At 45.3% G+C, this 15,262-nt stretch overlaps 2 protein-coding genes across 2 annotated transcripts in view; one reads left to right on the top strand and one right to left on the bottom strand.

Annotated features, from left to right (window-relative positions):
- The window catches only part of fank1 (fibronectin type III and ankyrin repeat domains 1), a 62,149-nt gene extending 61,782 nt beyond the window's left edge, over positions 1 to 367 (bottom strand). The window contains exon 1 of the mRNA XM_068052749.1: positions 205 to 367. Within this exon, the coding sequence (XP_067908850.1) occupies positions 205 to 211 (7 nt within the window). The 5' untranslated portion in view covers positions 212 to 367. The remainder of the gene's footprint in view (positions 1 to 204) is intronic.
- Positions 368 to 8,841: 8,474 nt separating this feature from the next.
- The window catches only part of LOC137380938 (putative pre-mRNA-splicing factor ATP-dependent RNA helicase DHX32), a 39,287-nt gene continuing 32,866 nt past the window's right edge, over positions 8,842 to 15,262 (top strand). Inside the window, exon 1 of the mRNA XM_068053346.1 lies at positions 8,842 to 9,132. Within this exon, the coding sequence (XP_067909447.1) occupies positions 8,842 to 9,132 (291 nt within the window). The remainder of the gene's footprint in view (positions 9,133 to 15,262) is intronic.

Below are 15,262 nucleotides of genomic sequence, written 5' to 3' on the forward strand. Positions count from 1 at the left end.
TGCCTAATGCCTCCGCCCAGACATATGCCAAAAGCCGTCTGTGCTTTCATGTCGTTTTGATTTTTCCCCCATTCTAGGTAAACATCTTTAAATTTTACCAACATCTAGAGCCAATAAATGGAAATGGGAATCGACGAACCAGGATCACATACAACTTTTGCAATCATTCATAGTCAAACTGGATGCTCAATAAATCTAACTTACCTTCCATGAATTAACGGATGTTATTATTTTTCAACTGGTGAACAGGAGTGCATTTTTCCTAAATTAAGTCTCCAGAGTTACAAACTCCCAATATCTATCACACCACGATTTCACCAGAGTCTCCTGGCCCTACCTGCTCTCTCCTTGTTAAAATCTCGGCCCTCCCTCTACTCACTGCCTAATCCTGTCTGCTGACTCCCTGCTCAGACGAGGTGATTCCCTCTCTCTTTCCTTCTCTCTCCGGACGCCGATCGTATGTTGCCCGGGAAACACGAATCCCCGAGCTACTCTGCAGACAACGGCGCCCCACACAAACCAACCCCGCTCTTTCTGGCGTTTTGCTTTGTCGTTGCATTGTGCTGGTGTTTATATGCAGTGCAATTGTTTGTAATTGTATACATGGAAAATCTGAGTGCTAAGTGATCTGGCCAATTGTGCTGAATGCATTCATTAAAGAAAAAGTGAGCACTAAAGGTGAGACCTTATCAACAGTAAAACAAGTGAAAGTATTTTCGAAGTATTGGTACATCAAATTAAACTATCCATATTTTGCAATCACACAGAACAAGTCATTATAGTCCGTGTAACCAGCGTGGTGTATGACCTTAAGCTTTATTTTTAGCCTATGCTAGGTTAAGTGCATCATACATGCCACCTTCATTTTAAAAAGACATTTCATAATATTTAAATATTTCAACAAGTACAGCTTGCATCTGTATAGCCCTTTTAATGTAGAAAATGTCCCAAGGCACTTCACAGAAGACTATCAGCCAAAACTAGATGCAGAGCCCAGAATCACAGAATCGTTACAGTGCAGATGGAGGCCATTTGGCCCATCGTGTCCGACTGGCTCTCTGAAAGAGCAGTTCCCTCAATTCCATTCCCCTGCCTTCTCCCCATAACCCTGTGCATTCTTCCTTTTCATATAACTGTCTAATTCCCTTTTGAATGCTTCAATTGAACCTGCCTCCACCACAATCTCAGGCAGAGTATTCCAGACCTTAACCACTCACTGCGTGAAAATGTTTTTCCCCATGTCACTTTTGCTTCTCTTACCAAATACTTTAAATCTGTGCCGTCTCGTTCTCGATCCTTTCACAAGTGGAAACAGTTTCTCTGTATCTACTCTGTCCAGACCCCTCATGATTTTGAATACCTCTATCGAATCACCTCTCAGCCTCCTCTTCTAGGGAAACTGTCCAAACTTCTCCAATCTCTCTTCATAACTGAAATTCCTCATCCCTAGAACCATTCTCATTAATATTTTCTGTATTTTCTCCAATGCCCTCACGTCTTTCCTAAAGTGCGGTGCCAGAACTCGGCGCAATACTCCAGCTGAGGCCAAATTAGTGTCTTAAACAGGTTCAACATAACTTCCTTGCTCTTGTACTCTATGCCCCAATTAAAAAAGCCTAGGATACTGTATGCTTTATTAACTGTTCTCTCAACCTGCTTTGCCACCTTCAATGACTTATGCACAAGTACACCTAGGTCCCCCTGCTGCTGCACCTCCTTTAGAATTGTACCCTTTATTCTATATTGTCTCTCCATGTTCTTCCTACCAAAATGAATCACTTCACATTTCTCTGCATTGAACTTCATCTGCCACCTGTCTGCCCATTCCACCAACTTGTCTATGTCCTTTTGAAGTTCTACACAATCTTTCTCACAGTTCACAATGCTTCCAAGTTTCGTATCATCAGCAAACTTTGAAATTGTGCCCTGTGCACCAAGGTATAGGTCATTAATACAAATCAGGAAAAGCAAAGGTCCCAACACTGATCCCTGGGGAACTCAACTACAAACCTTCCTTCAGCCTGAAAAACATTCATTAACCACTACTCTTTGTTTCCCACCACTCAGCCAATTTCGTATCCATGTTGCTACTGTCCCTTTTATTCCATGAGTTACAAGCCCAAGGAGTGATACGAAGGTATGACTAAAAGCTTGGTCAAAGAAGTCGGTTTTAAGAGGGGACCTTAAAGGAGGAGAGGTGGAACATTTGTGAAGGAAATTCCAGACTCTGGGACCTAGTTAACAGACGGAACAGTAGCCAACGGACAAGGAGCAGGAGCAAATTGCACAACAGGCCAGAATCAAGGTACACAGAGTTCTGGGAGGTAGGAGAGATTGTAGAGATGGAGGAGGTTACATAAATGGGGAAAAGCAAGGCCATGAAGGAATTTAAACATGGGGATGAGGATTTTAAATTGGAGGTTTTGGAGAACTGGGTACTATCATCAGTTAGTGAAGACAGCAGGGATGGATGAGTAGGACTTGGTGCAAGATCAGAGTTTGGATAAGCTGAAGTTTATCAAAGATGGAGGATGGGAGGCCATTCTGGAGAGTATTGGAATAGTTGAGTCCAGAGATGGTAAAGGCATGGATGAGATCTTCAGACGCAGGCTGAGGCTGGGGCAGAGGCAGGTGATACGATGGAAGTGTAAATAAGTAAGTGCTCTCTGTTTTATTCTTATTTGTTCATGGGATGTGGGTATCGCTGGCTAGGCCAGTATTTGTTGCCTTTCCCTAATTGCCCTTGAGAAGGTGGTGGTGAGCTGCCTTCTTGAACTGCTGCAGTCCTTGGGGTGTAGGTACACCCACAGTGCTGCTGGGAAGGGAGTTCCAGGATTTTGATCCAGTGATACTGAAGGAACAGCGATATAGTACCAAGTCAGGATGGTATGCAGCTTGGAGGGGAACCTGGAGGTGGTAGTGTTCCCAAGTATCTGGTGCCCTTGTCCTTATAGGTGGCAGAGGTCACGGATTTGGAAGGCTCTGTCTAAGGAGCTTTGGTGAGTTGCTGCAGTGCATCTTGAAGATGGTACACACTGCTGCCACTGTGCATTGGTGGTGAAGGGAGTGAATGTTGAAGGTGGTGGATGGGGTGCCTCTCAAGCGGACTGCTTTGTCCTGAATGGTGTCGAGCTTCTTGAGTGTTCTTGAAGCTGCATCCATCCAGGCAAGTGGTGAGTATTCCATCACACCCCTGACCTGTGCCTTGTGGACAGACTTGGGGAGTCAGGACGTGAGTTACTTGCCGCAGGATTCCTAGCCTCTGACCTGCTCTTGTAGCCATGTTATTTATATGGCTACTCCAGTTCAGTTTCTGGTCAATGGTAACCCCGAGGATGTTGATAGTGGGGGATTCAGTGATGGTAATGCCTTTGAATGTCAAGGGGAGATGGTTAGATTCTCTCCTGTTTGAGGTGGTCATTGCCTGACACTTGTGTGGCATGAATGTTACTTGCCACTTATCAGCCCAAGCCTGGATGTTGTCCAGGTCTTGCTGCATCTGGACATGGGCTGTTTCATTATCTGAGGAGTTGCGAATGGTACTGAACATTGCGCAATTATCAGCGAACCTCTAACCTTATGATGGAGGGAAGGACATTGATGAAGCAGCTGAAGATGGTTGGGCCTAGAACACTACCCTGAGGAACTCCTGCAGTGATGTCCTGGGACTGAATTGATTGACCTCCAACAACCACAACCACCTTCCTTTGTGCTAGTTTGACTCCAACCAGCGGAGAGTTTTCCCCCGATTCCCATTGACTCCAGTTTTGCTCAAGCTTCCTGACGCCACGCTCAGTCAAATGCTGCCTTGATGTCGAGGGCAGTCCTTCTCACCTCACCTCTGGAGTTCAGCTCTTTTGTCCATGTTTGGACAAAGGCTATAATGAGGTCAGGAGCTGAGTGGCCCTGACGGAACACAAACTGAGCGCAAGTGCTGCTTGATAGCACTGTCGACGGCCCCTTCCATTACTTTGCTGATGATCGAGAGTAAGCTGACAGGGCGGTAATTGGCTGGGTTGGATTTGTCCTGCTTTTTGTGTACAGGATATGCTTGGGCCATTTTCCACATTGCCGGGTAGATGCCAGTGTTGTAGCTGTACTGGAACAGCTTGGCTACGGGCACAGATAGTTCTGGAGCACAAGTTTTGAGTACTATTGCCAGAATGATGTCAGGGCCCGTAGCCTTTGCAATAGCCAGTGCCTTCAGTCATTTCTTGATATCACGTAGAGTGAATCGGATTGGCTGAAGACTAGTATCTGTGATGCTGGGGGCTTCAGGAGGAGGCTGAGATGGATCATCCACGCAGCACTTCTGGCTGAAGATGGATGCAAATGCTTCAGCCTTGTCTTTTGCACTGATGACACTCTGTTATAGAGAGGATATAAGGTCGAAGCTCAGCTCAGTGTCAAACAGGATTCCAAGGTTGCAAACAGTCTAGTTCAATCTGAGACAATGGCTGGAGAGGGGGATGGAATTGACGGCAAGGATACTGAGTTTGTGGTAGGGTCTGAAGATGATAATGTCAGTCTTTCCAATGTTTAACTGGAGGCGATTACAGCTCAGACAGGACTGGATGCCTGACAAGCAGTCTGATAATACAGAGGTAGGGTTGGGCTGAAACAGGTAGCGAAGAAATATAGCTGGGTGGCGTCAGTGCACATATGGAAGCTGACCTATGTCTGCAGATGGTGTCGCCAAGGGGCAGCATGTAGATGAAGAAGCATCAGGATGAGAGGTTCCGGTGAAGACCTAGTACAGCCTCACTTCTGTGAATTCTTATTGAAAGTTGTTTCAAAAATTTGGTACTCGTCATTTTACACCTGCCATTAATAGATAAATAAACTAACTTAATTAGAAACCATAATCATGTTCTTGAATACAGTTTGGGAAAATGGCCCTTTGTGAATTTCTTTAGTGAATTCAAAGAAAAATATTGAGATAATATATTTGTTGCACCTCATAATGTTACAGATTTTCCACATTTTGAACCCTTCATGCTCAAAATCCTTCATGGTCTGTGAAAACCATTTATAATCTGAAATCTCATTAGAGATGAATAAATACCAAAAGAGATTATGGTTTGCATGCTGTAAATTACAAAATGTCATCGTACATTTTTGACCTCTAACAAAATTGATTTTTATACCAAGTATTTTATCATTTTGTTTTCTTTAAAGATGCATTGTCTCTTCCTGAAAATGAGTTTATCTTTTTTCCTTTCGGGGCGAGAAGGGCCAGAAGAATTGTGGTGAAGTTTTGGTCACAATTCCATCACCCACAATTCTTGTGAAAATGTTTTTCACTGCAATTTACATAATACATAGGAATATAGGAGCAGGAGTAGGCCATTCAGCCCATTGAGCCTGCCCTGCCATTCAATATGATCATGGCTGATCATCCACTTAAATGCTTTTTCCCACACTATCCCCATATCCCCTTATATCATTTGAAATTTAGAAATCTGTCAATCTTTGCTTTAAACATACTCAATGACTGAGCTTCCACAGCCCTCTGTGGTAGAGAATTCCAAAGATTCACAAACCTCTGAGTAAAGAAATTTCTCCTTATCTCTGTCCTAGGTGGCTGCCCCCTTTTTTTGAAATTGTGTCCCCTGGTTCTACACTCCCCAATCAGGGGAAACATCTTAGCTGTATCTACCCTGTCTAGCCCTTTAAGTATTTTGCAGGTTTCAATGAGATCACCTCTTATTATTTGCAACTCTAGAGAATATAGGCCCAGTTTCCCCAATCTCTCTTCATAGGACAGTCCAGCCGTCCCAGGAACAAGTCTGGTGAATCTACATTGCACTCCCTCTATAACAATACAGTACTCCAAGTGCGATCTAACCAAGGTTCTATATAATTGAAGCAAGACTTCAATATAGCATTACTCCTATACTCAAATCCTCTTGCGATAAAGGCACATACTATTAGCCTTCCTAATTGCTTGCTGTATCTGCATGTTAGCTTTCAGTGACTTATTGACAAGGACACCCAGGTCCCTTTGTACATCTACACTTTATAATCGCTTACCATTTAAGAAATACTCTGCACATCTATTCCTCCTCCCAAAGTGGTTAACCTCACATTTTTCCACATTATATTCCATCTGCCACATTCTTCCCCACTCACTAAGTCTGTCCAAATCCCCTTGAAGCCGCTTTGCATCTTCCTGACAACACACATTCCCACATAGTTTTGGTCCATCCGCAAACTTGGAAATATTACATTTGGTCCCCACAACCAAATCATTGATATATATTGTGAACAGCTGGGACCCAAGCACTGATCCCTGTGGTACCCCACTATTCACAGCCTGCCGACGCGATAATGACCCGTTTATTCCTACTCTCTGCTTTCTGCCTGTTAACCAATCCTTAATCCATGTCAGTATATTAACTCTTATCCCATATGCTTTAATTTTGCTCACCAATCTCCTGTGGAGAACTTATTAACCGCCTTCTGAAAATCCAAGTATACCATGTCCACCGACTCCCCTTTATCAATTCTGAGTAACATCCTCAAAAAACTCCAAAAAGTTCGTCAAACATGATTTCCCATTTATAAATTCATCTTGACTATGCCCAATCAGATGATTATTATCCAAGTGTCCATTTATCACATCCTTTAGAATAGATTCTAGCATTTTCCCAATGACTGACGTAAGGCTAACAGGTCTGTAATTCCCTGTTTTCTCTCTCCCTCCCTTCTTGAATAGTGGGTGACATTTGCTACCTTCCAATCTGTGGGAACCATTCCAGAATAGAGCATGGCTACCCGATCTGAACCTGACGGGACCTGACGACATGTGTCAGGTTCGGGTCGGTTCGCTCTTCCAAGTCCGGCATTCGGGCTGAGGTCAGGTCGGGCTGCATTAGACACACTCTATCACCACTTCTGGTACCTGGCTCCAATATTAATGTACCTTTTGAACTTGAAAGGTTGCTTAGTTACAGATTTTTTAAGCTTGTGCAGATAAACAACAAAGTGAAAAATGGAAGCTAGCTCAACTGATGGTCGGGTTGGGTCATGTCGGGCACCGGAAAAAGTGAAAGCACTCGGGCAGGGTCAGGCTTGGGTCGGATGTGGTTCTGTCCATTTGCAGACCCGAACTGGCCTTTACTCCAGAATCTATAGAATTTTGGAAGATGATCACCAATGCATCCACTATAATACATTAGATGTTGGTCAACAAGTAAGTTTAGAACAACTTCTATCATCTTTTTACCAAGTCAATATTGAATGCTGTAGTCAAGTTAGTCAAAGCGTATTTGATTACCTGCATAGAGGAGGATGCGGGGGGCGGGGAGAGAAATTACTCAGTGTATAGCCTGGTGGATGCATTCAAAAATAGTGCTTACAATATTGCTATATATGGGAGCTGTTGCAGTTCTTCTCCTAGGGTTTTACTGACACTATTTCTTCATGTTCTTTCCAAGATTAACAGCTAAAGCCTTTGATGTTTCCACAAATAATGCTTCATGTCTTAGCGTTCATGGTCAACTAACTGCTCTGGCCGCAAGTGGAATCCCCACATATCTATTGCTAAAGGAGGTTGGTTTTCACTAATCCGCCAAATACCTCTTTGCTCACTAACTCTTAATTTCCTATAAAGTCAAATATTGCTCCCATACCAGCAGAGACTTTCCTCACATCTCTTGCACTTCTGCACAGACAAGATCCAAGAAAAACGTGTTGTCCTCACTTCTGGTCCTCCGTCCCTCTTTATCTAAATTACTGCTATGGTCAGTGCTCCTCTAAACTTCCATCTCTTGTTGCTTCTAAATTCGAACTATCTGGTCTGACAATCTCCCTCTCCTCATTACATCCATACTGTGTTGAAATCAAGGTTAATCAAGATTCTGTCTTACCCAGGATCGCAAAACTGTGGAATTCATCTATCTGATTCCTGCAAGCCTCAAGTTTTTAAAATAAACTCAAACTCACTTATTCATCACTTTCTAATTTACATGGTCTCTTTTATTTTTTTCAATTTTAATTATGTACCGCACCTTGGCTTTTCATTAAAAAGTGAAAGTAAGGTGCGCCTTAGCTTGATAAATTCCTTGTAGTTCATGAAATAAAAACAGTGTAAGTTACAGAAATACGAACTGCATTTTTTCTTAAATTGCATCGCATACTTCGTGGTTCTTTTAAGGATATGGATGAAACTAACGTAGCATATTCGGTTAGTGACTCTCCCTTTTGGAAGGTTACTTTCTGGCTGTGAGGAAGGCATCCACAGTCCAGTGCCCGCTCAGATTGCGCGGCGCAAACACAATTAAATCTGATGTGATGTGATTCACATTCAAAGCAAGCAGAGAGTGATGATTTGCATTTCTTTAAGCGCCTTGGCCAGCCGGTTCTGTGACAGATGTGTTTGTGCAGCCGGTTACTGAGAGACCAATTAAACCTTTCACACTCTGCAGTTTCCAACAAGCATTTCCCGACCGGTATTGTCAGGAGATTAAGTGGCCACATGACCGTATTATTCTGTACAATACTCTCTCGTTTAGCCCTGACTATTCAGAGTCCATCAATAGCCCGACACGTGGGGCTGGGATGGAGGGAAATCGAGCAGCTTTAAACTAAAAAAAAAACTTGTTTTAATCCAAAATCTTTAAACAGTCGATCTTCAATAAACATTAATTTTGATTGCAGATGTTCGCTACGAAAATAGACGATGGGGAGAGTGCGAGATGGCTGTGAATTGTAGCAGGAAGTGTTGGTGTGAATCTTTAACTCGTTACAGGAGCAATTACTAACAGAACAAATTAAAGTAACTTGGCTCTCATAGTTGCATCAGTCTGCTTAGCTCTGTCTAGCCACACTGTGGCTGCTATGGCTGCTCTTCAACTGCACACAACAAACCAGGACAGCCCCTTGCTCAGTGACAGACAAACTTTTCCGGAAGAGTTTGGATCCGACAGTGGGGATGAAGTTTTACTCTGTGATGCAGACTTCGAGCTAAACCCCTTTGACGGACTGCCTTATTCTTCTCGCTATTACAAACTCCTACAAGAAAGGAAACGGCTACCGGTGTGGGAAGCTAAAGGCGTCTTCATGGCGAGTTTAGTAAGCAATCGCTTTATCATCCTGTCTGGAAACGCCAGGATCGGGAAGAGCAGTCAGGTAAGAACAACCAAGCTAACGGGAAACATGCGGCGAAAATAAACGCTTACTTTATACTTTTTTTGTGTGGCTTTAATGATTATGCACTGCATGGTGCCCAACTATGTTTTGAAAAAGGCGCCAATATCATCAAAGGTTTGTCTAAACTTGAGCTGGTAATAAGGCGTTGCTGCAGTCTCCAGTAGAATAGCTGTATACCTTCAAACAAGCTTGAATTTGTACTAACTTTGTGCATAATTCTAACACAGAGATGTAATTTCTGCTGACCTGACCTTAGTGATAAGGCTGGCATTGAAAGAGCAACTCTGGCAGAAGGAGACACAATGCATGTTTTGTGGTTTGTTTGTACTGTGCCAACATCCAGATAATGTGAACAAGTGTTTATGATGCGTTAAATCAGTAATGATAAAATACCTTTTTGCTGTAAGTTCTTTCAGTTTTTAACTAAATTTGCTAATGCTTTCCATCTATTGAAACGTGAAGCCCAGTTGGAGATGATTTTCACTTGGATCATCTGCAATATATTATAGCTACTAACTTAGGACCTGGAAGATTTTTTTAAGTGGGAGAATTTTAAATTCTAATTAACAGGAATGCATAGCTTAGAAACACATTATTTTAATTTTTGTAAGCCGTAACACGTATAGCAACCAACAAAAATTAATGATGTTTCTGTTGTAATGGTCTTTTAATGTCTCTGAAATAACAAATGAGTCACTTAACCAGCATAAATGTCCAGGTTTATTAAACTTTAGCTGAAAAGTTAGATTTACCAATGTAATTGCTGGTAACCTCCACTGAAAAATACAAGCAAGAGCTTTGATGGGGGAGGGTGACCTCTTTGTACTGTAATGGAGGTGGCATTGTTCATCAACCATGAACTTGGTTGCAACTACTAGAAGATCTGTTCGGAGGTCTGAACAAAGTTGGATGACTTAGAAGATACATGTAAAGTATTAACATTAAAGTAGTAACACATGATCTGTATGGCTTTGAAGAAATGTAGTAAGTTAAAGATGTAGACAGAGATATGTTGATAACGATGTAACAAGTAGTGATTTAGATTTGGCAGAGGTTTATATATTGAATTATGCATGTCACAATGAGAAAGAATATTGTGTGGAAAAGAAGCACACGAGTTGATTCATTGTGTTTTAATTTCCACTGCTCTTGTGTTTAAAGATAAAAGTTGTGCATAATAGGAATGTGCTATAGAACAGGAATTCGATCCCTAGATATAAAATGGTTCATTTCAAATGAGAAACCTACTGTTGATTTTATGTGGAAAGAGTCTTGAAGTGTGCGACTGGGGGGAATATGCAGAATTACTAATATGTACGATATTAATTCTGTGAATTGCATGATAAGTTGCATCAACATTTGTCATATGTTTGTTACAATCTGGAATGCACTACCTGAAAGGCTGGTGGAAGCGGATTCAATAGTAACTTTAGGAAGGAAATTGGATATATAATTGAAAAGGAGAAATTTGCAGAGCTATGGGCAAGAGCTGGGACTGTGACAAATTGAATAGCTCTTTCAAAGACCCAGCAAAGACACAATGGGCCGAATGGCCTCCTTCTGTGCTGTATGATTCAAATTTGTCACCTATTTGTACGTAAGTGCATAATGATGCCTGTAATAACGTTTCACTACCAATTTGGACTTATGCTCTTCTGTGTTGTATCAATCTATGATTCTCTGATTTATGTACATAAAATGCCCATTTGCTCTTCATGGAGCAAAGTAAACCCAGCAAGGTGCATCTGACCATCTACTTCCATTTGAACCAGGTACCAACAAAAAATGGGTAGCAATGGTGGTGACTCATGAAGGATCAGTTTTTTCAAGTTCAGCATGCCCCATTTGATTTATATCAGAATATAGATCTTGGTCTACTTTCAAATGGAAGCTGGTACCAGAGCTCTACAGTTACTTGCACACACTGGAAGGTAGATACTTTGAGGGAGTTGAACACCCAAATATGCAAGTCCATCCCCCATGAGTAATATTGGACTGAATTTTACCAGCCCCCCGACAGAGGGACTCATGACGGGGGGCCCAGAAAATAATTCCGGGAAAGTCCCACCACGCTCCCCGACACTGGAAAGGCTCCGCCCATTTTACCAGCGGCAGCAGGACCTCGGAGTGCACCCCAGCTGCTTGGCAGTGGAACACCAATTTAAATATTCAAAGTGCTACTTACCTTGCCTCATTATGCATCCCGCTGCCTCTAACTTCTCCGTTTGGCATCTTCCAGTGAACAGGCGTCTCTCACATGCCATCCCATTCACAACTTATAAAAGCCAGCCAGACAGCCATTGCAGTCATTGGAGCCTTTGCAGGTAGGTCTTGTGAGATGGGTCTCAACTCTGCAAGCGTTTTCACGGAGGTGGGGAGGGGGGTGGTGGTTGGCATTACTGGGGGCATAACTCTGCAGGCATCAAGGGAGGTGGGAGGAGGAGTACATTAAAGGGGGCACAACTCTGCATCCTGTAGGGAGGTGGGAGGGAGAATGGCATTACTGGGGCACAATGTGTAGGGAGGTACTGCGTACCCACTCTGCGCATCTACAGGTCCTGCATGACATACCTGCAGATGTCAGAGCGCCAGTGTCAGAGGCGACTGCGGATGTCGAGAGAGGCAGTGACACATCTCTGTGCCCTGTTGAATGATGACCTGCAGCCAATGGGCTTCGGTGGTCATCCTATGCCTGTGGCCCTCAAAGTGACAGTGGCTGTTAACTTCCACACCACTGCATCATTTCAGGGACCTTTGTGGGGTCACACAGTCAGCAGTGCACTGCTGCATCAGGGAAGTCACCAATGCCCTGTACCGGAGGGCTGGTGACTATATCCGCTTCACGACGGACCCTGAGAGCCAGGCCCAGAGGGCGATCAGTTTCGGCTCCATCATGGGATTCCCACAGGTGCAAGGGGCCATAGAATGCACCCATGTGGCCATCAAGGCTCCCGCCGGGCGAGCAGCTGCATATGCGAACTGTAAGGGATTCCACTCTTATCAATATACTGCAGGTATGTGATCACCGGAGGTGCTTCATGCAGATCTGTGCCTGCTTTCCACACAGCTGCCATGATGACTTCATCCTGCGCCAGTCCCAGCTGCCGTTGCAGATCAATGAACTGGCTCAGATGGAGGTGTGGCTTCTTGGAGACAAGGGCTACCCCTTGCATACACGGCTCCTGACACCAGTAAGACACCCCGCCACTGATGCAGAGGAGAGATACAATGCCAGCCACGGCGTGACAAGAGTCACCATTGAGCATGTTGAAAATGTGATCCGCTGCCTGGATAGATTGGGTGGTGCCCTGCAGTACAAGCCAGAAAGAGTAGCTCGTATTGTTGCTGTTTGCTGTGCTGTGCACAACTATGCACTCAATACGGGGGCGGCCTTACAGGATGAGGAGAGACAGGAGTAGGACTTCTCCTCGGACGATGAGGACGCTGAGGACTTACAGCAGGAAAGTTGCATGGGAGGACAGAGAGCACCCAGTTGCTGCATGCAGGACGTGCAGAGAGCTAGGGATGCACGGCAGCGCCTTATTGATCAAAGGTTTTCCGCACCATAGGAACCACCATGGGCTTTGCAAGCCACAAAGCACTCTCGCTCACCTGCTGTGCAGCAGTCCGCATCTGCAACATCTTTGTCTCAACCATTAGAGGCAGCAGTAGACTGAGCCATTGTCCATGTTACTGCATCTGTGGAGACACACATGAGTAATGCTGAAATGGCAATGATGTACATTGGCAGTCCTGAAAGGCCAATGAAGTAAAGGGATGAGACATGAGCGGTACATACTGGCACACGTCATTCACTCAGTAAAAACGACACACATGTTTATGAAGAACAATTATTGATATACCTCTTTATATTGTTGTGGCACCCGTGCATTCCCATTTGTGTCAGTGTGTTTTTTCTAAATGCTTATGGGTGCTCCTTCGCGGTGCCACCTCTGCGCTAGCAGCCTGACTGGAGGGAGGCTACTGATCTGATTGCCCTTTGGCTGTGGATGACTGGCGGTTGTCCTCTGTGCACCTGGGGTCAGGAGGGCCCCAGCTGGCTGGAGAATCCTGCGTCATCACAGAACCCTCCTCAGCTGTCGCGACTGCTGGAGATTGACTCACTGGCGGAGGGGCCGGCATCCACATTGGAATCACCTTGAGGGGGGACCCCAGATCTGGCGCACAAGATCAACACCTCCATCTCAGGGCTCATTGGAGCCCCTCTGCTCTCCCGGGAAGGACCATGGGCAGGGACAGTCTCCATGCCCCTGGTCCCTCTCTCGCCTTGCCAATGCTGACTGGATGTCATGGCCGTGGCGAGGGATTGCAGGTCAGTGCGTATTACTGGAATCTGGCTCACCAAGTGGGCTGCTGCCGCCTCAATGGATGACGCCAGGCACTCATTTGCCTGGGACATGGCAGCTGTCATGGCCTGGATGGACTCCCCCGTTGTCCGCTCAAGGCTGCGCACGGCCTGTGGCATCCCCGCCAGATGTTGCCAGGACTGCTGTTACAGCTCCAGCAGGCCCTGTGCTGTTGACAGCAGATGGTCATCAGTAGCCTGGGGCCTCTGACTGTCAGGGGCCTTGGCTGTCTCAGCCTCAGTCAGCTGTTCGGGTGCGTTTGCAGTTCTCTCAGCTGCTTGTGACCCAGACTCTAAGGCCGAACACATACCCACCGAGGTATCTATGCTGGTGGCATGTGCGTTAGTGTCTTGGGATGCTGCTTCTTCAGAGGGTGTCTCTTCCTCCGAGGTGTGGGAGGTGTCGTGGGCTGCTGGGTTCGATTCAGAATGCTGACCTGGAAGATACAATGGGAAGAGCACACTGTCAATCTTGATGTTGCACATGTCACGAATATAACAGCATTGTCTCAAACAACAACAATTTCACATTGATCATTGCTTATATGAAATGGACGTATGTTCACCCAGGATTCCGAGGTCTACATCGTCGAATGAGCAGTCCACACGGATCACCGAGATCTCCAGTGCCTCCTCCTGATCATCTGTGAGCCTTCTAATGTCTGGCACGCCTCCACCAGCATGACTGGCCTCCCTTGTATTGTGTGCCCTCTTAGCCTGGAGGAGCAAGGAGGCAGATATGAAGCATGGCTAATCAACAGCATAACACATGTCACAAGAGGGGTGCTGGGCCCAAAGGTGGGGGGTGCTCAGTGTGCACTACTGAGTGAGCCACTCATGTAGATGCCATGCTCTGAGCAGCAGACAAGGGTGAGTTCTATCTTACATTCTTCCATTTTTGTCACGTCTTTCCTCCCTGCCCAACTTCCATGTCTTTGGCATGGCAGTGGCACACATGTGTCACACTGTGGGCACACCCAGATTCCGTGCAGCCCTGATCTAAAGTGCCACTTACTTTTGTGGAGCGCAGCAGATCGTTCATCCTTTTCTGGCACTGGACCCAATTACGCCGTATGGCCCCATGGCTACTGACCTCCTCCGCCACCTCCAGCCAGGCTACCTTGGTCAGGCGGGAGAGCCTCTTCTTGCCATCGCTGGAGAAGAGGACGTCCTGCCTTGCCCGCACAGCCTGGAGGAGAGTGAGCAGGGAGGCATCACTGCACTGTGGGGCCACCCTGGAATGCCCCTCTGACGTCATCTTCAAATTTTTGGGGTGTTCAGACAGAGATGATTCTTATGGAGATAAGGAGTTTTTTTGCTTCTCTCGGCAGCTCTGTTCTGGCAGTGGAGGCATTACTGATGTGCTGGCTGCCCTTTAAATAGGGCCCCAGCACCTGATGCCCACCTGACCCGATGCCGATACTGGCGCCGGAAATCCCGCCCCCTCCACACCATTTGGGGGGATGGCACGTCACGTCTATTATAATGAGCCACGGCAGCTCCGCGACAGGTGGTCCGCGCAGGCAGAGTGCCATTTTAAAGCAATCAACAGTGCGCTAATAATATTCAGCCCATTGTGTGCACTGCAGATTACCATTTGCCACTGACATCTCTAGTGGACATCTTTGCGATACAGGCAAAAACAAAGTTGGAGCATCTCTTGTGAATCCTTTCAAAGTTTTAGGATGATAACTCCAAAGAAAAAAACACTTTAAATATATACACCACAAGCACTGTTAAGCA

The sequence above is a fragment of the Heterodontus francisci genome, chromosome 20, assembly GCF_036365525.1.
Source record: "Heterodontus francisci isolate sHetFra1 chromosome 20, sHetFra1.hap1, whole genome shotgun sequence".
Classification (NCBI taxonomy): Eukaryota; Metazoa; Chordata; class Chondrichthyes; order Heterodontiformes; family Heterodontidae; genus Heterodontus; species Heterodontus francisci.